This window comes from Coregonus clupeaformis, unplaced genomic scaffold, assembly GCF_020615455.1.
Source record: "Coregonus clupeaformis isolate EN_2021a unplaced genomic scaffold, ASM2061545v1 scaf2555, whole genome shotgun sequence".
Taxonomy (NCBI): Eukaryota; Metazoa; Chordata; class Actinopteri; order Salmoniformes; family Salmonidae; genus Coregonus; species Coregonus clupeaformis.
Window position 1 is genome coordinate 26,056 of NW_025536009.1, and position 22,168 is coordinate 48,223.

The following is a 22,168-nucleotide window of genomic DNA, read 5'->3' on the forward strand; positions in this document are numbered from 1 at the left end:
TCTCTCCCCACCCTGTCCCTCTCTCCACCCTACCCTGTCCCCCTCTCTCTCCACCCCTGTCCCTCTCCTCCACCTGTCCCTCTCTCCACCCCTGTCCTCTCTCTCCACCCCTGTCCCCTCTCTCCACCCCTGTCCCCCTCTCTCCTCACCCTGTCCCCCTCTCTCCACCCTGTCCCCCTCTCTCCCCACCACCTGTCCCTCTCTCTCCACCTGTCCCTCTCCTCACCTGTCCTCTCTCTCCCCCTGTCCTCTCTCTCCCCCTGTCCCCCTCTCTCCCCACCCCTGTCCCCTCTCTCTCTCTCACCCCTGTCCCCCTCTCTCCCACCCTGTCCCTCTCTCACCCCTGTCCTCTCTCCACCCTGTCCCTCTCTCTCCACCCCTGTCCCCTCTCTCCACCCCTGTCCTCTCTCTCACCCTGTCCCCTCTCTCTCACCCTGTCCCTCTCTCTCCACCCCTGTCCCCCTCTCTCTCCACCCCTGTCCCCCTCTCCACCCCTGTCCCCTCTCTCTCCACCCTGCCCCTCTCTCCACCCTGTCTCTCTCTCCACCCTGTCCCTCTCTCCCCACCCTGTCCCCACTCTCTCACCTCGTCTCCTCCTCTCCACCTGTCCCCTCTCTCCACCCTGTCCTTCTCTCCCACCTGTCCCCCTCTCTCTCCACCCCTGTCCTTCTCTCTCCACCCTGTCCCTCTCTCTCCACCCTGTCCCCCTCTCTTCACCCTGTCTCTCTCTTCCACCCCTGTCCCCTCTCTCTCACCCTGTCCCCTCTCTCTCCACCCCTGTCCCTCTCTCTCCACCCCTGTCCCCTCTCTCTCCACCCCTGTCCCCTCTCTCTCCACCCCTGTCCCCTCTCTCACCCCTGTCCCCTCTCTCTACCCCTGTCCCCTCTCTCTCCACCCCTGTCCCTCTCTCTCCACCCTGTCCCCTCTCTCCACCCCTGTCCCCTCTCTCCCCACCCTGTCCCCCTCTCCCTGTCCCCTCTCTCACCCTGTCCCCTCTCTCCACCCTGTCCCTCTCTCTTCACCTGTCCCCTCTCTCTCCACCCTGTCTCTCTCTCTCCACCCTGTCACTCTCTCCACCCCTGTCCCCTCTCTCCACCACTGTCCCCACTTCTCTCTCCACCCTGTCCCCCTCTCTCCACCCCTGATCCCTCCTCTCTCTCCCACTCCCTGTCCCCTCTCTCCCAACCTTTCTTCCCCTGTCCCTCTCTCTCCACCCTGTCCCCTCCTCCACCCATGTCTCTCCCTGTCCCCTCTCTCCACCCCTGTCCCTCTCTCTCCACCCTGTCCCCCTCTCTCTCCACCCTGTCCCCTCTCTCACCCCCTGTCCCCTCTCTCTCCACCCATCTCCCTCTCCCACCCCTGTCCTCTCTCTCTCTCCACCTGTCCCCTCTCTCTCCACCCTGTCCCTCTCTCTCCACCCTGTCCCCTCTCTCCACCCTGTCCCTCTCCACCCTGTCCCCTCTCCCACTGTCCCCCCCTCTCTCCCACCCCTGTCCCCTCTCTCTCCACCCCTGTCCTCTCTCCACCCCTGTCCCCCTCTCTCCACCCCTGTCCTACCTCTCTCCCCACCCCTGTCCTCTCCCCACCCCTGTCCTCTCTTTCACCTGTCCCCCTCTCCACCCTGTCTCTCTCTCACCTGTCCCCTGTCCCTCTCTCCCCCCTGTCCCCTCTCTCTCCACCCTGTCCCCTCTCTCTCACCCTGTCCCCTCTCTCTCCACCCCTGTCCCCCTCTCTCCCCCAACCCCTGTCCCCTCTCTCTCACCCTGTCCCTCTCTCTCTCCACCCCTGTCCCCTCTCTCCCCACCCTGTCCCTCTCTCTCCCACCCTGTCCCCTCTCTCTCCACCCTGTCCCCTCTCTCTCCACCCTGTCCTCCTCTCCACCCTGTCCCTCTCTCTCACCCTGTTCCCTCTCTCCCCACCCCTGTCCCCTCTCTCCACCCCTGTCCCCTCTCTCTCCACCCTGTCCCCTCTCTCCACCCCCTGTCCCCTCTCCTCCATCCCTGTCCCCTCTCTCCTCCACCCTGTCCCTCTCTCACCCCTGTCCCTCTCTCCCACCCTGTCCCCTCTCTCTCCACACCTGTCCTCTCTCTCTCCACCCTGTCCCCTTCTCTCCACCCTGTCCCTCTCTCTCCACCCCTGTCCCTCTCTCTCCACCCTGTCCCCCTCTCACCTCTCTCTCCACCCCTGTCCCCTCTCTTCACCCTGTCCCCTCTCCTCTCCACCCCTGTCCCCTTCTCTCTCCACCCCTGTCCCCTCTCCCTCACCTGTCCCTCTCCACCCCTGTCCCCCTCTCTCTTCACCCCTGTCCCACCTCTCTCTCCCCCCCTGTCCCCTCTCTCTAACCCTGTCTCTCTCTCCACCCTGTTCTCTCCACCCTGTCCTCTCTCCACCCCTGTCCCCTCTCTCTCCACCCTGTCCCCCTCTCTCCACCCCTGTCCCCCTCTCTCTCCACCCTGTCCTCTCTTCTCACCCCTGTCCCTCTCTCCACCTCTGTCCCCTCTCTCTCCACCCCTGTCCCTCTCTCTCCACCCTGTCTCTCTCTCCACCCTGTCCCCTCTCTCCACCCCTGTCCTCCCTCTCCACCCCTGTCCCTCTCTCCCCTCCGCTCTCCACCCCTGTCCTCTCTCTCCACCCTGTCCCCTCTCTCTCCACCCTGTCCCCTCTCTCTCCACCCTGTCCCTCTCTCTCCACCCTGTCCCCCTCTCCACCCCTGTCCCCTCTCTCTCCACCCCTATCCCCCTCTCTCTCTCCACCCTGTCCCCCTCTCTCCACCCCTGTCCCCTCTCTCTCCACCTGTCCCCTCTCTCTCCACCCCTGTCCCCTCTCTCCACCCCTGTCCCCCTCTCTCCCCACCTGTCCCCTCTCTCTCCACCCCTGTCCCCCTCTCTCCACCCTGTCCCCTCTCTCTCTCCACCCCTGTCCTCTCTCTACCACCCTGTCCCCTCTCTCCCCTGTCCCCTCTCTCTCCACCCCTGTCCCCCCTCTCCACCCTGTCCCCTCTCTCTCCCACCCTGTCCCCCACCTCTCCCCACCCTGTCCCTCCACCCTGTCCCCTCTCTCCACTCTGTCCCTCTCTCTCCACCCCTGTCCCCCCTCTCTCTCCACCCCTGTCCTCACCCCTGTCCCCCTCTCTCTCCCCACCCTGTCCCCTCTCTCTCCACCCCTGTCCCTCTCTCCTCACCCAGCATGTCCCCTCTCCTTTCCACCCTGTCCCCTCTCTCTACCCCTGTCCCCTCTCTTCCACCCCTGTCCCCTCTCTCCCTCCACTCCCCTGTCTCCCCTCCTCTCTCACCCCTGTCCCCTCTCTCTCCACCCCTGTCCCCCTCTCCTCCACCCTGTCCCCCTCTCTCTCCACCCTGTCCCCTCTCTCTTTCCACCCCTGTCCCTCTCCTCTCCTCACCCTGTCCTCTCTACCTCCCTGTCCCCCCTCTCTCCCCACCCTGTCCCCCTCTCTCCCACCCCCCTTGTCCCCCTCTCTCTCCCACCCCTGTCCCTCTCTCTCCACCCCTGTCCCTTCTCTTCACCCCTGTCCCCTCTCTCTCCACCCCTGTCCTCTCTCTCCACCCTGTCCCCCTCTCTCTCCACCCTGTCCCCCTCTCTCTCACCCCTGTCCCCTCCTTCTCACCCCTGTCCCCTCTCCCTCCACCCTGTCCCCTCTCTCTCCACCCTGTCCCCCTCTCCACCCCTGTTCTCTCCCACCCTTGTCCCCCTCTCTCTCCACCCCTGTCCCCCTCTCCCTCCACCCTGTCCCCCTCTCTCTCCACCCCTGTCCCCCTCTCTCCACCCCTGTCCCCTCTTCTCTCACCCTGTCCCCCTCTTTCTCCACCCATGTCCTCCCTCTCTCTCTCCACCCCTGTCCCCTCTCTCTCCACCCATGTCCAACTCTCCCACCCCTGTCCTCTCTCTTCTCCACCATGTCCCCACTCTCTCCACCCTGTCCCCTCTCTCTCTCCACCCCTGTCCCCCTCTCCAGCTCCTGCCCCTCCACCACTGTCCCCTCTCCTCACCCCTGTCCCCCTCTTCCTCTCCACTCCTTGTCTCCTCTCTCTCCACCCCTGTCACTCTCTCTCTCCAACCTGTCCCCCTCTCTCTCCACCACCCTCCCATCTCTCCACCCTGTTCCCCTCTCTCTCCCACCCCTGTCACCCCTCTCTCTCCACCCTGTCCCCCTCTCTCCACCCCTTTTCCCCTCTCTCTCCACCCCTGTCCCCCTCTCTCCACCCTGTCCCCCTCTCCTCCACCCATGTCCTCTCTCCACCCTGTCCTCTCTCTCCACCCCTGTCCCCTCTCTCTCCACCCCTGTCTCCCTCTCTCTCCCCACCCCTGTCCCTCTCTCCACCTGTCCCCTCTCCACCCCTGTCCCCCTCTCTCTCCACCCTGTCCCTCTCCTCCACCCTGTCCCCTCTCTCTCCCCACCCTGTCCCCCCTCTCTCTCCACCTGTCCCCCTCTCTCTCCCCCCCTGTCCCCCTCTCTCTCACCCTGTCCCCCCTCTCTCACCCCTGTTTCCCCTCTCTCTCCCACCCCTGTCCCCTCTCTCCACCCATTGTCCCCCCTCTCTCTCTCCACCCCCTGTCCCTCTCTCACCCCTGTCCCCTCTTCCACTCCCTGTCTCTCTTCACCTCCCCTCTCTCTCCACCCCTGTCCTCTCTCTCACCTGTCCCCCTCTCTCCCCCCTCTCCTCTCACTCCCTGTCCCTCTCTCTCCACCCCTGTCCCCTCTCTCTCATCCCCCCTGTCCTTTCCTCTCCCACCCTGTCCCCTCTCTCTCCACCCTGTCCCCTCTCTCTCCACCCCTGTCCCCCTCTCTCTCCACCCCTGTCCCCTCTCTCTTCCCCACCCCTGTCCCCTCTCTCCACCCTGTCCCCTCTCTCTCTCTCACCCTGTCCCCTCTCTCTCCACCCCTGTCCCCTCTCTCCACCCTGTCCCCTCTCTCCACCGTCCCCTCTCTCTCCCACCCTGTCCCCTCTCTCTCCACCCTGTCCCCCTCTTCCACCCCTGTCCCCCTCTCTCCCACCCCTGTCCCCCTCTCCCACCCCTGTCCCCTCTCCTACCTCTGTCCCCTCTCTCCACCCCTGTCCCCTCTCTCCACCCCTGTCCTCTCTCCCACCCTGTCCCCTCTCTCCACCCCTGTCCCCCACTCTCTCCACCCCTGTCCCCTCTCTCCCCACCCCTGTCCCCTCTCTCTCCACCCTGTCCCCTCTCTCCACCCCTGTCCCCTCTCCACCCGTCCCTCTCTCCCACCCCTGTCCCCCCTCTCTCTCTCCACCCCTGTCCCCCTCTCTCTCCACCCCTGTCCCCCTCTCTCCACCCCTGTCCTCTCTCTCCCACCCCTGTCCCCCTCTCTTCCACCCTTGTCCCTCTCCCTCCACCCCTGTCCCCCCTCTCTGTCCACTCTGTCCCCTCTCTCCCACCCCTGTTCCCTCTCTCTCCACCCCTGTCCCCTCTCTCTCCACCCTGTCCCCCTCTCTCTCCACCCCTGTCCCCCTCTCTCTCCACCCTGTCCCCTCTCTCTCCACCCTGTCCCCTCTCTCTCCACCCCTGTCCCCTCTCTCCCACCCCTGTCCCCCCTCTCTCTCCACCCCTGTCCCTCTCTCTCCACCCCTGTCCCCTCTTCCACCCTGTCCCCTCTCTCTCCACCACCTGTCCCCCCTCTCTCCACCTGTCCCCTCTCTCTCCACCCTGTCCCTCTCTCTCCACCCTGTCCCCCTCTCTCTCCACCCCTGTCCCCCTCTCTCCACCCCTGTCTCCCTCTCTCTCCACCCTGTCCCCTCTCTCCACCCCTGTCCCCTCTCTCTCCACCCCTGTCCCCTCTCTCACCCCTGTCCCCCTCTCTCTCCCCACCCCTGTTCCCCCTCTCTCCACCCCCTGTCCCCCTCTCTCTCTCCACCCCTGTCCCCCTCTCTCCACCCCTGTCCCCCTCTCTCTCCACCCCTGTCCCCCTCTCTCTCCACCCTGTCCCCCTCTCTCTCCACCCTGTCCCTCTCTCCCACCCTGTCCCCCCCCCCTCTCTCTCACCCTGTCCCCTCTCTCCACCCCTGTCCCCCTCTCTCCACCCTGTCCACCTCTCTCCACCCCTGTCCCTCCACCCGTCTCCTCTCTCTCCACCCCTGTCCCCTCTCTCTCCACCCTGTCCCCCTCTCTCCACCTGTCCCTCTCTCCACCCCTGTCCCCTCTCTCCCTCCACCCCTGTCCCCTCTCTCTCCACCCTGTCCCCCCTCTCCCCACCCCTGTCCCCTCTCTCCACCCCTGTCCCCCCTCTCTCTCCCCCCTGTCCCCCTCTCTCCACCCTGTCCCCCTCTCTCTCCACCCATGTCCCCACTCTCTCCACCCCTGTCCCTCTCTCTCCACCCCTGTCCCCACTCTCTCACCCCTGTCCCCTCTCTCTCACCCCTGTCCCCTCTCTCTCACCACTGTCCTCTCTCTCCACCCTGTCCCCCCTCTCTCCACCCCTGTCCCCTCTCTCTCCACCCTGTCCTCTCTCTCTCCACCCATGTCCCCCTCTCTCTCCACCCTGTCACTCTCTCTCCACCCTGTCCCCCCTCTCTCCCACCCTGTCCCCCTCTCTCTCCACCCCTGTCCCCTCTCTCACCCCTGTCCCTCCCTCTCTCCACCCCTTTCCTCTCTCTCCACCCCTGTCCCCCTCTCTCTCCAGCCCTGTCCCCCTCTCTCACCCATGTCCCCCTCTCTCTCCACCCCTGTCCCCCTCTCTCTCCACCCCTGTCCCCCTCTCTCTCCACCCCTGTTCCCCTCTCTCTCCACCCCTGTCCCCCTCTCTCTCCACCCCTGTTCCCCTCTCTCTCCACCCCTGTCCCCCTCTCTCTCCACCCCCTGTCCCCCTCTCTCTCCCTGTCCCCCTCTCTCTCCACCACTGTCCCCCCTCTCTCACCACTGTCCCCCTCTATCACCTGTCCCTCTCTCTCCACCTGTCCCCCTCTCTCCCACCCCTGCCTCTCTCTCCACCCCTGTACCCCTCTCTCCACCCTGTCCCCTCTCTCTCCCCTGTCCCCTCTCTCTCCACCCCTGTCCCCCTCTCCCCCACCCCTGTCCCCCCTCTCTCCCTCCACCCCTGTCCCCTCTCTCTCCACCCCATGTCCCCCTCTCTCTCCACCCTGTCCCCCTCTCTTCTCCACCCCGTCCCCCTCTCTCACCCGTGTCCTCTCTCCACCCCTGTCCCCTCTTCTCCACCCCTGTCCCCCTCTCTCTCCACCCCTGTCCCCTCTCTCACTCCTGTCCCCTACTCCCTCTCTCCACCACTGTCCCCCACTCACCACCCTGTCCCCCTCTCTCCACCCCTGTCCCACTCTCTCTCCACCCATGTCCCCTCTCTCTCCACCCCTGTCCCCCTCTCTCTCCACCCCTGTCCCCTCTCTCTCCACCCTGTCCCCTCTCTCACCCCTGTCTCCTCATCTCTCTCTCCACCCCTGTCCCCTCTCTCTCCACCCCTGTCCCCCTCTCTCTCCACCAATGTCCCCCCTCTCTCTCTCCACCCCTGTCCCCCTCTCTCTCCACCCCTGTCCCTCTCTCTCCACCCCTGTCCCCCTCTCTCCCCCCCCCCCTGTTCTCTCTCTCTCCACCCCTGTCCCCTCTCCTCTCCACCCCTGTTCCCCTCTCTCCACCCTGTCCCCCTCTCTCTCCACCCCTGTCCCCCTCTCTCTCCCCTGTCCCCCTCTCTCCACCACTGTCCCCCACTCTACCACCCCTGTCCCCCTCTCTCTCCACCCCTGTCCCACTCTCTCTCCACCCATGTCCCCCTCTCTCTCCACCCCTGTACCCCTCTCTCTCCACCCCTGTCCCCCTCTCTCTCACCCCTGTCCCCCTCTCTCTCCACCCCTGTCCCCCTCTCTCTCCACCCCTGTCCCCCCTCTCTCTCCACCCCTGTCCCCCTCTCTCTCCACCCATGTCCCCACTCTCCCCACCCTGTTCCCTCTCTCTCACCCTGTCCCCTCCTCTCTCCACCCCTGTCCCCTCTCTCTCCACCCATGTCCCCCACTCTCCCCACCCCTGTTCCCTCTCTCTCCACCACTGTCCCCCTCTCTCTCCACCCCTGTCCCCCTCTCTCTCCACCCCTGTCCCCTCTCTCTCCACCCCTGTCCCCCTCTCTCTCCACCCCTGTCCCCCTCTCTCTCCACCCCTGTCCCCCTCTCTCTCCACCCCTGTCCCCCTCTCTCTCCACCCATGTCTCCCTCTCTCTCCACCCCTGTCACTCTCTCTCTCCACCCCTGTTCCCCTCTCTCTCCACCCCTGTCCCCTCTCTCTCCACCCCTGTCCCCCTCTCTCTCCACCCCTGTCCCACTCTCTCTCCACCCATGTCCCCCACTGTCCCCACCCCTGTTCCCCTCTCTCTCCACCCCTGTCCCCCTCTCTCTCCACCACTGTCCCCTCTCTCCACCCCTGTCCCCCCTCTCTCTCCACCCCTGTCCCCCTCTCTCTCCACCCCTGTCCCCCTCTCTCTCCACCCATGTCTCCCTCTCTCTCCACCCCTGTCACTCTCTCTCTCCAACCCTGTCCCCCTCTCTCTCCACCCCTGTCCCACTCTCTCTCCACCCATGTCCCCCACTCTCCCCACCCCTGTTCCCCTCTCTCTCCACCCCTGTCCCCCTCTCTCCACCCCTGTCCCCTCTCTCTCCACTCCATGTCTCCTCTCTCTCCACCCCTGTCACTCTCTCTCTCCACCCCTGTTCCCCTCTCTCTCCACCCCTGTCCCCTCTCTCTCCACCCCTGTCCCCTCTCTCTCCACCCCTGTCCCACTCTCTCTCCACCCATGTCCCCCACTGTCCCCACCCTGTCCTCTCTCCACCCCCTGTCCCCTCTCTCTCTCCACCACTGTCCCCCTATCTCCACCCTGTCCCCTTCTCTCTCCACCCTGTCCCCTCTCTCTCCACCCCTGTCCCCCTCTCTCTCCACCCATGTCTCCTCTCTCTCCACCCTGTCCCCTCTCTCCACCCCTGTCCCCTCTCTCTCCACCCCTGTCCTCCCTCCTCCACCCATGTCCCCTCTCTCTCCACCCCTGTTCCTCCTCTCTCTCCACCCTGTCCCCCTCTCTCTCCACCCCTGTCCCCCTCTCTCCACCCCTGTCCCCTTCTCTCCACCCCTGTCCCCTCTCTCTCCACCCCTGTCCCCCTCTCTCTCCACCACTGTCCCCCTCTCTCTCACCCCTGTCCTTCTCTCTCCACCCTGTCCCCCTCTCTCTCCACCCCTGTCCCCTCTCTCTCCACCCATGTCTCCTTCTCTCTCCACCCTGTCACTCTCTCTCTCCACCCTGTTCCCCTCTCTCTCCACCCCTATCCCCCCCTCTCTCTCCACCCCTGTCCCCCTCTCTCCACCCCTGTCCCACTCTTTTCTCCACCCATGTCCCCACTGTCCCCACCCCTGTTCCCCTCTCTCCACTCCCTGTCCCCTCTCTCTGCACCACTGTCCCCTCTCTCTCCACCCTGTCCCCCTCTCTCTCACCCCTGTCCCCCTCTCCCCACCCCTGTACCCCTCTCTCTCCACCCTGTCCCCCTCTCTCTCTCCACCCTGTCCCCCTCTCTCTCCACCCTGTCCCCCCTCTCTCCACCCCTGTCCCTCTCTCCCCACCCCTGTCCCCCTCTCTCTCTCCACCCCTGTCCCCCTCTCTCCACCCCCTGTCCCCCTCTCTCCACCCCTGTCCCCCTCTCTCCCCACCCCTGTCCCCCTCTCTCCCCACCCCTCCCCCACTCTCTCCACCCCTGTCCCCCCACTCTCCCACCCCTGTCCCCCTCTCCCCCTCTTCCCCAGCAGACAGACTCACTTACAGCGCAGACAGAGGCCAGGCCTCCTCTCTCTCCCCTCCTCTCCTCCCCCTCCTCTCCAATCCTCTTCTCTCCTCTCAATCTCTTCTCTCCCTCCTCTCCTCTCCATTCCCCCTCCTTCTCCTCTCCTCTCCCTCTCTCTCCTCTCCCTCTCTCCCTCTCCTCTCCCTCCCTCTCCTCTCTCCTCTCCTGTCTCTGTACACCAGCTCCTCTTCTGTTGTCCACAGACTACACCCACAATACCCACAATACCCTGACTTCACACAATACTCACTTGGACAGCAGGCTGTGTCCTGAGAACGCTGTGACTGTCTTGGCTTACCAGATTACTGATATGGACTGTTATGTGCATTTTAAACAGCCGTTCACTGTACAGACCGTCCCAGGAAACAAGAGAAGACAGTGGGGCGTTAGCTGGCTGGAGAGAGAGAAAGTTATGTGAATGTTTCACTCAGTATGCAGTCATACAGTGGGGAGTTTTGTGTTGCTCTCTTTTACACTGTTGTAGCCTACGTCAGGCTGTTTGTCTAACGTAATGTGAAGATGATCACAGATGCATCAGAATACCTAGCAGGTATGTACCTATTAAACCAGAGTGATGAGGCCATGTCAGCGGTAGAGGTACAGACCATTCTCATGTTTTCTCTCCTGCCCGTTTTCTGGCTGATGATTGGTTTATTCCGCTCTGCTTTCAACCCCAGCCAGCTGGCCCCTAGACATTTTATTAGGTGAAATGATGGATAACTTACAAATAGACTAGAATTTATTAGAATTTAATTGAATAGAATAGAACTTGATTGTCCATCCAAGGCTAGTAGTATGGTCACAACCACTGTGCGTTACAACAGGGTATCAACAGGGTAGCGACAGGGTAGAAACAGGGTTAGAACAGGGTTAAAACAGGGTATCAACAGGGTTACAACAAGGTTACAACAGGTTATCAACATGATATCAAGAGGTTATCAACAGGGTTACAACAGGTTATCAACCGGGTAGCAACAGGGTATCAACAGAGTATCAACCGGGTAGAAACAGGGTATCAACCGGGTAGCAACAGGGTAGCAACAGGGTAGCAACAGGGTAGCAACAGAGTATCAACCGGGTAGAAACAGGGTATCAACAGGGTAGCAACAGAGTATCAACCGGGTATCAACAGGGTATCAACAGGGTAGCAACAGAGTATCAACCGGGTATCAACAGGGTATCAACAGAGTATCAACCGGGAAGCAACAGGGTATCAACAGAGTATCAACCGGGAAGCAACAGGGTATCAACAGAGTATCAACCGGGTAGCAACAGGGTATCAACAGGGTAGCAACAGGGTAGCAACAGAGTATCAACCGGGTATCAACAGGGTATCAACAGAGTATCAACCGGGAAGCAACAGGGTATCAACAGAGTATCAACCGGGAAGCAACAGGGTATCAACAGAGTATCAACCGGGTAGCAACAGGGTATCAACAGAGTATAAACCGGGTAGCAACAGGGTATCAACAGGGTAGCAACAGGGTATCAACAGGGTAGCAACATGGTATCAACAGGGTAGCAACAGAGTATCAACCGGGTAGAAACAGGGTATCAACAGAGTATAAACCGGGTAGCAACAGGGTAGCAACAGGGTATCAACAGGGTATCAACAGGGTAGCAACATGGTATAAACAGAGTAGCAACATGGTATCAACAGGGTAGCAACATGGTATTAACATGGTATCAACATGGTAACAACATGGTAGCAACATGGTATAAACAGAGTAGCAACATGGTATCAACAGGGTAGCAACATGGTATTAACATGGTATCAACATGGTATCAACAGGGTATCAACAGGGTAGCTAGCTAACTATCCTGTTCCCTCTCTTTCTTTTATCCCTGTGATGGATTGAATAGTGCGTCATCAGGTGTAGCATACGACAACAGGTTTGGAGAACTATTGCTGTCATCATGCATGGTGTGCTGTGTCACTTAACATGCCCATCAATCATCTACTGCCTGGCACTGTGGTTGTGGAAATGTAATTTAGTCTTGTGTGAAATTCCTGATAGTTGATCTTAAAACATATTTTCTGTAGCTGTTTTGAGCCCACACTCATGTTCACCTCACGCTACCACACCAATATCAATAACCCAATCACCACTTATCACAAACGACACTTGTCATTTCCTCTCATACCCACTGGCATGTAGGTAAGACTTCTAAACCACTTTCCCACATCACTGCAGTGTCAATGTGACAGTGATAATATTACCATCCTGTCATTGAGATGTGTCGCAAGGAATACGGTGAAGATCATTCACTCTTTAATATTGATTTGTCCCTTTAGTTCTTCACAAACAGCCACGGGAAGTGTGTCTCTGTCTCCTACAACTGGGAAGGATAGCATCTCGGTAAGAACAATGGATGAGGGGTTTTCACTCTTTCCCTTTATGACATTATTCAGTTAAAAAGCCTTCAATTTGAATTGAATTTGTATGTGCGTTATATATTACGTGCATGTGTACTTACAGTAATTATTTATTTACTATTTAATTATCCTTTGATTACATCCTCTTAGAAACGATATTGTAAAAATAAAAATTAATTCTAAAGGAGTTTGGCAGTCCTCTCTAACATATCTGTAGTTTATTGCACAGAGCAGAGATAGAGAGCAGAGATAGAGAGCAGAGATAGAGAGCAGAGATAGAGAGGAGAGATAGAGAGGAGAGATAGAGAGGAGAGATAGAGAGGAGAGATAGAGAGGAGAGATGGAGAGGAGAGATAGAGAGGAGAGATAGAGAGGAGAGATAGAGAGGAGAGATAGAGAGGAGAGATAGAGAGGAGAGATAGAGAGGAGAGATAGAGAGGAGAGATAGAGAGGAGAGATAGAGAGGAGAGATAGAGAGGAGAGATAGAGAGCAGAGATAGAGAGCAGAGATAGAGAGGAGAGATGGAGAGGAGAGATGGAGAGGAGAGATGGAGAGGAGAGATGGAAAGGAGAGATGGAGAGGAGAGAGTTTGCTGAAATAGTGGTGGGACAGATTCAACCCCATGCTGCAATGGTACAGTGCATTCGGAAAGTATTTAGACCCCTTAAATATTTCCACTTTTTTTTTTACGTTACAGCCTTATTCTAAAATTGATTAAATCGTTTCTTTTCTTTCATCAATCTACAAACAATACCCCATAATGACAAAGCAAAAACTGTTTTTTAGAAATTGTTGCAGATTTATTACAAATAAAAAACTATCACATTTATCACATTTACGTAAGTATTCAGACCCTTTACTCAGTACTTTGTTGAAACACCTTTGGCAGCGATTACAGCCTCGAGTCTTCTTGGGTATGATGCTACAAGCTTGGCACACCTGTATTTGGAGAGCTTCTCTCATTCTTCTCTGCAGATCCTCTCAAGCTCTGTCAGGTTGGATGGGGAGCGTCGCTTCACAGCTATTTTCAGGTCTCTCCAGAGATGTTAGATCGGGTTCAAGTCCGAGCTCTGGCTGGACCACTCAAGGACATTCGGAGACTTGTCCCGAAGCCATTCCTGCGTTGTCTTGGCTGTGTGCTTAGGGTTCTTGTCCTGTTGGAAGGTGAACCTTTGCTCCAGTCTGAGGTCCTGAGCGCTCTGGAGCAGGTTTTCATCATGGATCTCTCTGTACTTTGCTCCGTTCATCTTTCCCTCGATCCTGACTAGTCTCCCAGTCCCTGCCGCTGAAAAATATCTGTCCAGCATGATGCTGCCACCACTATGCTTCACCGTAGGAATGGTGCCAGGTATCCTCCAGATATGAAGCTTGGCATTCAGGCCAAAGAGTTAAATCTTGGTTTTATCAAACCAGACAATCTTGTTTCTCATGGTCTGACAGTCTTTAGGTGCCTTTTGGCAAACTCCAAGCGGGCTGTCATGTGCCTTTTACTGAGGAGTGGCTTCTGTCTGGCCACTCTACCATAAAGGCCTGATTGGTAGAGTGCTGCAGATATGGTTGTTCATCTGGAAGGTTCTCCCATCTCCACAGGGGAACTCTGGAGCTCTGTCAGAGTGACCATCGGGTTCTTGGTCACCTCCCTGACCAAGGCCCTTCTCCCCCAATAGCTCAGTTTGGCCGGGCGGCCAGCTCTAGGAAGAGTCTTGGTGGTTCCAAACTTCTTCCATTTAAGAATGATGGAGGCCACTGTGTTCTTGGGGACCTTCAATGCTGCAGACATTTTTTGGTACCCTTCCCCAGATCTGTCCGACACAATCCTGTCTCTGAGCTCTACGGACAATTTATTCGACCTCATGGCTTGGATTTTGCTCTGACATGCACTGTCAGCTGTGGGACTTTACAGTGAGGGATAAAGTATTTGATCCCCTGCTGATTTTGTACGTTTGCCCACTGACAAAGAAATGATCAGTCTATAATTTTAATGGTAGGTTTATTTGAACAGTGAGAGACAGAATAACAACAAAAAAATCCAGAAAAACACATGTCAAAAATGTTATAAATTGATTTGCATTCTAAGGAGGGAAATAAGTATTTGACCCCCTCTCAATCAGAAAGATTTCTGGCTGCCAGGTGTCTTTTATACAGGTAACAAGCTGAGATTAGGAGCACACTCTAAAGGGAGTGCTCTAATCTCAGCTTGTTACCTGTATAAAAGACACCTGTCCACAGAAGCAATCAATCAATCAGATTCCAAACTCTCCACCATGGCCAAGACCAAAGAGCTCTCCAAGGATGTCAGGGACAAGATTGTAGACCTACACAAGGCTGGAATGGGCTACAAGACCATCGCCAAGCAGCTTGGTGAGAAGGTGACAACAGTTGGTGCGATTATTCGCAAATGGAAGAAACACAAAAGAACTGTCAATCTCCTCGGCCTGGGCCTCCATGCAAGATCTCACCTGAGTGGAGTTGCAATGATTCATGAGAACGGTGAGGAATCAGCCCAGAACTACACGGAGGATCTTGTCAATGATCTCAAGGCAGCTGGGACCATAGTCACCAAGAAAATAATTGGTAACACACTACACCGTGAAGGACTGAAATCCTGCAGCGCCCGCAAGGTCCCCCCTGCTCAAGAAAGCACATATACAGGGCCGTCTGAAGTTTGCCAATGAACATCTGAATGATTCAGAGGAGAACTGGGTGAAAGTGTTGTGGTCAGATGAGACCAAAATTGAGCTCTTTGGCATCAACTCAACCTCGCTGTGTTTGGAGGAGGAGGAATGCTGCCTATGACCCCAAGAACACCATCCCCACCGTCAAACATGGAGGTGGAAACAATGCTTTGGGGGGTGTTTTTCTGCTAAGGAGACAGGACAACTTCACCGCATCAAAGGGATGATGGACGGGGCGCATGTACTGTCAAATCTTGGGTGAGAACCTCCTTCCTCAGCCAGGGCATTGACAATGGGTCGTGGATGGGTATTCCAGCATGACAATGACCCAAAACACACGGCCAAGGCAACAAAGGAGTGGCTCAAGAAGAAGCACATTAAGGTCCTGGAGTGGCCTAGCCAGTCTCCAGACCTTAATCCCATAGAAAATCTGTGAGGGAGCTGAAGGTTCGAAAGTTGACAAACATCAGCCTCAAACATTAATGACTGGAGAAGATCTGCAAAGAGGAGGGAACAAAATCCCTCCTGAGATGTGTGCAAACCTGGTGGCCAACTACAAGAAACGTCTGACCTCTGTGATTGCCAAAAGGGTTTGCCACCAAGTACTAAGTCATGTTTTGCAGAGGGGTCAAATACTTATTTCCCTCATTAAAATGCTAATCAATTTATAACATTTTTGACATGCGTTTTTCTGGATTTTTGTTGTTGTTATTCTGTCTCTCACTGTTCAAATAAACCTACCATTAAAACTGATCATGTCTTTGTCAGTGGGCAAACGTACAAAATCAGCAGGGGATCAAATACTTTTTTTCCCTCACTGTATATAGACAGGTGTGTGTCTTTCCAAATCATGTCCAATAAATTGAATTTACCACAAGTGGACTCCAATCAAGTTTTAGAAACATCTCAAGGATGATCAATGGAAACAGGATGCACCTGAGCTCAATTTCGAGTCTCATAGCAAAGGGTCTGAATACTCATGTAAATAAGATATTTCTGTTTTTTATTTTACATTAATTTGCAAAAATGTCTAAAAACTGTTTTCGCTTGGTCATTATGGGGTATTGTGTGTAGAGTTATGAGGAAAAACTATTATTTAATCCATTTCAGAGTAAGGCTGTAACATAACAAAATGTGGAACAAGTCAAGGGGTCTGAATACTTTCCGAATGCAATGTATATATGATCCAAAGGCAGTGGTTTTGACCCCAGACCACTCCAGGCCATTATAATGTATTTGACCCCAGGCCATTATAATGTATTTGACCCCAGACCACCCTAGGCCATTATAATGTATTTGACCCCAGACCACCCTAGGCCATTATAATGTATTTGACCCCAGACCACCCTAGGCCATTATAATGTATTTGACCCCAGACCACCCCAGGCCACTATAATGTATTTGACCCCAGACCATCCCAGGCCACTGTAATGTATTTGACCCCAGGCCACTATAATGTATTTGACCCCAGACCACCCCAGGCCACTATAATGTATTTGACCCCAGACCATCCCAGGCCACTATAATGTATTTGACCCCAGACCATCCCAGGCCACTGTAATGTATTTGACCCCAGACCATCCCAGGCCACTATAATGTATTTGACCCCAGACCATCCCAGGCCACTGTAATGTATTTGACCCAAGGCCACTATAATGTATTTGACCCCAGACCACCCTAGACCACTGTAATGTATTTGACCCCAGACCACCCCAGGCCACTATAATGTATTTGACCCCAGACCACCCCAGGCCACTATAATGTATTTGACCCCAGACCACTATAATGTATTTGACCCCAGACCACCCCAGGCCACTATAATGTATTTGACCCCAGACCATCCCAGGCCACTGTAATGTATTTGACCCCAGGCCACTATAATGTATTTGAACCCAGACCACCCCAGGCCACTATAATATATTTGACCCCAGACCACCCTAGACCACTGTAATGTATTTGACCCCAGACCACCCCAGGCCACTATAATGTATTTGACCCCAGACCACCCCAGGCCACTATAATGTATTTGACCCTTATTATTATTATTATTGACCCCAGACCCCCCCAGGCCACTATAATATATCTGACCCTAGACCACTGTAATGTATTTGACCCCAGGCCACTGTAATGTATTTGACCCTAGACCACTGTAATGAATTTCACCCTAGACCACTGTAATGTATTTGATCCCAGGCCACTATAATGTATTTGACCCCAGGCCACTATAATGTATTTGACCCCAGGCCACCCCAGGCCACTATAATGTATTTGACCCCAGACCACCCCAGGCCACTATAATGTATTTGACCCCAGACCACCCCAGGCCACTATAATGTATTTGACCCCAGACCACCCCAGGCCACTATAATGTATTTGACCCCAGACCACCCCAGGCCACTATAATGTATTTGACCCCAGACCATCCCAGGCCACTATAATGTATTTGACCCCAGACCATCCCAGGCCACTATAATGTATTTGACCCCAGACCATCCCAGGCCACTATAATGTATTTGACCCCAGACCACCCCAGGCCACTATAATGTATTTGACCCCAGACCACCCCAGGCCACTATAATGTATGCTTTAATGTAAAGTGTTATCCTATTGTCTTCTTCTTTAGGTACAACGTGGAGCCTCCAGGGCTTATCAAGCTGGAGAAGGAGATAGAACAGGAGGAGAAAGTATCTCTACCTCCACCCTCACCTGTCTCTCCCTCCCCATCCCTCTCCACATCCCCCTCTCCAACCCCCACATCCCCCTCTCCAACCCCCACATCCCCCTTTCCAACCCCCACATCCCCCTCTCCAACCCCCACATCCCCCTCTCCAACCCCCACATCCACCTCTCCAACCAAGTGCTTGTCGTCTAGCAAGAAGAGCACAGGGAAGCTGCTGGATGAGGCTGTGAGTAGGGTACACAAGGTTAACACAATTACATACAATTATGTTGATCTTTTCAATTTGTGGGGATTTATGAGGATTACCAGGAATTTTGGGGGGGTTGTTGGATTGACTTCCCTACTAATCTAATTATGTTTGGTTGTGCGTGTGCGTGTGTGTGTGTGTGTGTGTGCGTGTGCGTGCGTCTCAGGTGAAGCTTATCTCTGAGGACCCTCCCTGCAAGTGTCCCAATAAGTTCTGTGTGGAGAGACAAGCCCAGGGCCGCTACCGTGTTGGCGAGAAGATGCTCTTCATCCGGGTGGGTACAACCTCCTCCTCCTCATCTTTTTACTCACTTTCTCTGGCACAAACGCCTGGTTTTTGTAACATGATTTTCAAGCTGTGCACGGTTCAGCCACATAGCTAACAGCAGCTGGATTTTAAATTGGGCTTGGACTGTACCTGCCAAAATAGCTTTGACCAAATGTTTTTCGTTGGGTGGGATCAAATCTGAAGCGTTGAAATCTGGTGTAAATAATTTGCACAGGGCTGGCTTGTACTGTAAGTGATTTACACTGGGGTTGTGGTGTTTCGTATTGCTGTGAATATTATATTGATACGCCAGATATTAATATTACTTCATCACTTACTGAGGTCCATTGCTCCTCAGTGTCCATAGACCATTGATGACTACAGATGGCTGTTGAATGACTATTCTGTCCTCATAGCAAACCCACTCTTTCCTCCTTGTTCTGAGATTTGATGAGTCTGAATTTGATGAGTCTGTATTTGATGAGTCTGAATTTGATGAGTCTGAATTTGATGAGTCAGGATTTTGGCTGACCCACTTTTCCCAGGACATTGTTGTTTATTGACCTTTCACTTTTGGCAGGATTTATCCAGGCTGGAGTTAGATGGGGGTTTTCAGTTCACCAACAATAATGTTTCTCATCTCAATGTGAACTGAGTCACAAACACACACACACACACACACACACACACACACACACACAGTCACAGTGCAGTGTGTTGATATTTGGACTGCCTGACTGTGGGATAACAGACATCCCATTGTCTCTGCTGGTAGCAGCTCCTCTGCTGCTGTGAGGTTTCATTTACTGGTGATGGTATTCCAACAGTGTCTGTCTCTTGGTCCATAGAGATAGAAAGAGGACTCGTCCTTGTATCGTCCATGTGGTCCTCTGTAGCTCAGCTGGTAGAGCACGGCGCTTGTAACGCCAAGGTAGTGGGTTCGATCCCCGGGACCACCCACACACAGAAAAATGTATACATGCATGACTGTAAGTCGCTTTGGATAAAAGTGTCTGCTAAAATGGCTTATTATTATTAAAATGGTTTATATCCATGTAGACTCCTCTTTCTACCTCTATGAGCCAGCCAGGGTTGATGTGGTTCTGGTTCACCCACTGTACTGGGAAAAGAGAGCCCTCAGGATCAACAGGCTTGATAAATAATACATAGGATTTTTGTAGCCCTTTTCTAAAAACCCAAAGATACTTTACGATATAATGCATATGCAGTTATTGTTGCCAATGAGCTATTGCCCCTAATTTGCATTTATTCTTACTCCTTTCCTCGTTTACATAAAATATAAACGTTCTTATGTAAATAAATACTGTGCCTCAAACAGACCTTGCAAAATGTGCCTTACGTTTACATTTTAGCAGACACTCTTTTCCAGAGCAACTTACAGGAGCAATTAGGGTTAAGTGCCTTGCTCAAGGTCACGTCGACAGATTTTTCACCTAGTCGGCTCGGGGATTAGAACCAGCGACCTTTCGGTTACTGGCACAACGCTCTTAACCACTAAGCCACCTGCCTTGCAAGAATGAAGTCTATTGACAAGTGCAGATTGGTGAGGTAGCATTGGTGTCCTTGTGATCTTGGTTACTTGGCAACCCCCAACCAGGATTCACATGTCTAAGAATGACGATGGTGTGGAAAGAGGATCTGGACTGTAATTCAAGTTGTGCTGACAATAAACTCTAGAAGGACCCCTACTGGTATCTCACAGTATCACGGTTTCTGGACGGATAGCTCTGTGAGGATCACAAACGCAGAATAAGACAAAGGATGTATGTTAGCCTGGTTTTGATGAATATGGACCAGTGTTCAGGGTCTGAAAATAAACCCTTTGGTCTGACAGTGCCCTCAACTGTCACTTTCTTTAAGAAAATATTTTCTACCGTACAGAGGATGAACCCAGAATTATGTGGCTGCCTTTGGTACGATAGACAACGTATCTTTCAACCATCCATGAGAGTTGCTGAGCAACCAAGGACAAGTCACAACTAAGGCAAGTCTTGATTCTTCTTTGTCCGTGACTGTTCGATTCCAAGAATGAGCCTTCTTAGACTCTAGAGTGTTGGATGGAATGAAACGTCTGTTGCTGTCTGCCTGGTAGACACAATTCCAGCAGGTCACAGAAGGTTCCAGAAGGTTCTAGAAGGTGTGACCCTCCATCTCACTCTGGTTCTCAGCTAGCTACAGCAGTGGAAAAAAGTACCCAATCGTCATACTTGAGTAAAAGTCTAAAGTAATTTGGTTTAAATATAAATTAAAGCTATAATATTAAATATAATATGAAGTATCAAAAGTAAATGTAATTGCTAAAATATACTTAGAATTTTAGCAACCAGGAAATGGTGGCGTGATTTTTGCATAGTGTACCTTTTAAGTATCGAAAGTAAAAGTATAAAGAATTTTAAAGTCCTTACATTAAGCAATCCAGATGGCACCATTTTTAGCCAGGGCCACAGTCCAATTTACAAACAAAGCATTTTTGTTTAGTGAGTCCGCCAGATCAGAGGATGTTATCTTGATAAATGTGTGAATTAAACAATTTTTCTGCGTTTAAAATGTAACGAGTACTTTTGGGTGTCAGGGGAAATGTATGGAGTAAAAAGTACATTATTTTCTTTAGGAATATAGTAAAGTAAAAGTAAAAGTTGTCAAAAATATGAATAGTAAAGTACTGATTCCCAAACAACTCTCTCTCTCTCTCTCTCTCTCCCCCTCTCTCTCTCTCTCTCCTTCTCCCCCTCTCTCTCTCTCTCCTTCTCCCCCTCTCTCTCTCTCTCTCTCCCCCTCGCTCTCTCTCCCTCTCCCTCTCTCTCTCTCTCTCTCTCTAACATCAAACATTTATAAGCCTCTTTAACAGAATCAATCAACAGGCCAATTGCAGGGCACTGGTTCCAATCATGAATGTGTGCCCCCTCAGGCACTGTGACTAGGGACATAATGGGCTTTTGGCACAGAGGCCTTTTCAATCATGACTCTATGGTGATGGGAGACAGGGGGACCCCGGCTTGTAACAAGGAGAGAGAGGGGAGCCTGGGGGTGAACAGGTGTCCTAGTGGCCTGTCAGCAAAGCATTTTATTGGAGAAGAGAGACAGTGGAGAGAGAGAGAGAGAGAGAGACAGTGGAGAGAGAGAGAGACAGTGGAGAGAGAGAGCGACAGTGGAGAGAGAGAGAGACAGTGGAGAGAGAGAGAGAGAGAGAGAGAGAGAGAGAGAGAGAGAGAGAGAGAGAGAGAGAGAGAGAGAGAGAGAGAGAGAGAGAGAGAGAGAGAGAGAGAGAGAGAGAGAGAGAGAGAGAGAGAGAGAGGGGTCTATTGTGTATAGAAGAGGACAGGCCATACCACAGAGATCCTATTAAATTATATTTGTAATTCTATGGGCCATACACTAACTTGCTCCTTCCATTCAGGCTTGATTGAGTGTCGTGTTGGAGGTAGCAGGCAGCAGTAGTGTTTACAGTAGTGCCATGTTACAGATGGTAGCAGGCAGCAGTAGTGTTTACAGTAGTGCCATGTTACAGATGGTAGCAGGCAGCAGTAGTGTTTACAGTAGTGCCATGTTACAGATGGTAGCAGGCAGCAGTAGTGTTTACAGTAGTGCCATGTTACAGATGGTAGCAGGCAGCAGTAGTGTTTACAGTAGTGCCATGTTACAGATGGTAGCAGGCAGCAGTAGTGTTTACAGTCGTGCCATGTTACAGATGGTAGCAGGCAGCAGTAGTGTTTACAGTAGTGCCATGTTACAGATGGTAGCAGGCAGCAGTAGTGTTTACAGTCGTGCCATGTTACACATGGTAGCAGGCAGCAGTAGTGTTTACAGTAGTGCCATGTTACAGATGGTAGCAGGCAGCAGTAGTGTTTACAGTAGTGCCATGTTACAGATGGTAGCAGGCAGCAGTAGTGTTTACAGTCGTGCCATGTTACAGATGGTAGCAGGCAGCAGTAGTGTTTACAGTAGTGCCGTGTTACAGATGGTAGCAGGCAGCAGTAGTGTTTACAGTAGTGCCGTGTTACAGATGGTAGCAGGCAGCAGTAGTGTTTACAGTAGTGCCATGTTACAGATGGTAGCAGGCAGCAGTAGTGTTTACAGTAGTGCCGTGTTACAGATGGTAGCAGGCA

General features: G+C 54.0%; 1 protein-coding gene across 1 annotated transcript in view; it reads left to right on the forward strand.

The window, feature by feature from the left end:
• The window catches only part of LOC121531576 (growth arrest-specific protein 2-like), a 31,742-nt gene that overhangs the window by 7,007 nt on the left and 2,567 nt on the right, over window positions 1-22,168 (forward strand). The window contains exons 3-5 of the mRNA XM_045219639.1: window positions 12,091-12,154; window positions 17,471-17,753; window positions 17,941-18,048. Coding sequence (XP_045075574.1) covers window positions 12,091-12,154; window positions 17,471-17,753; window positions 17,941-18,048 — 455 coding nt within the window. The remainder of the gene's footprint in view (window positions 1-12,090; window positions 12,155-17,470; window positions 17,754-17,940; window positions 18,049-22,168) is intronic.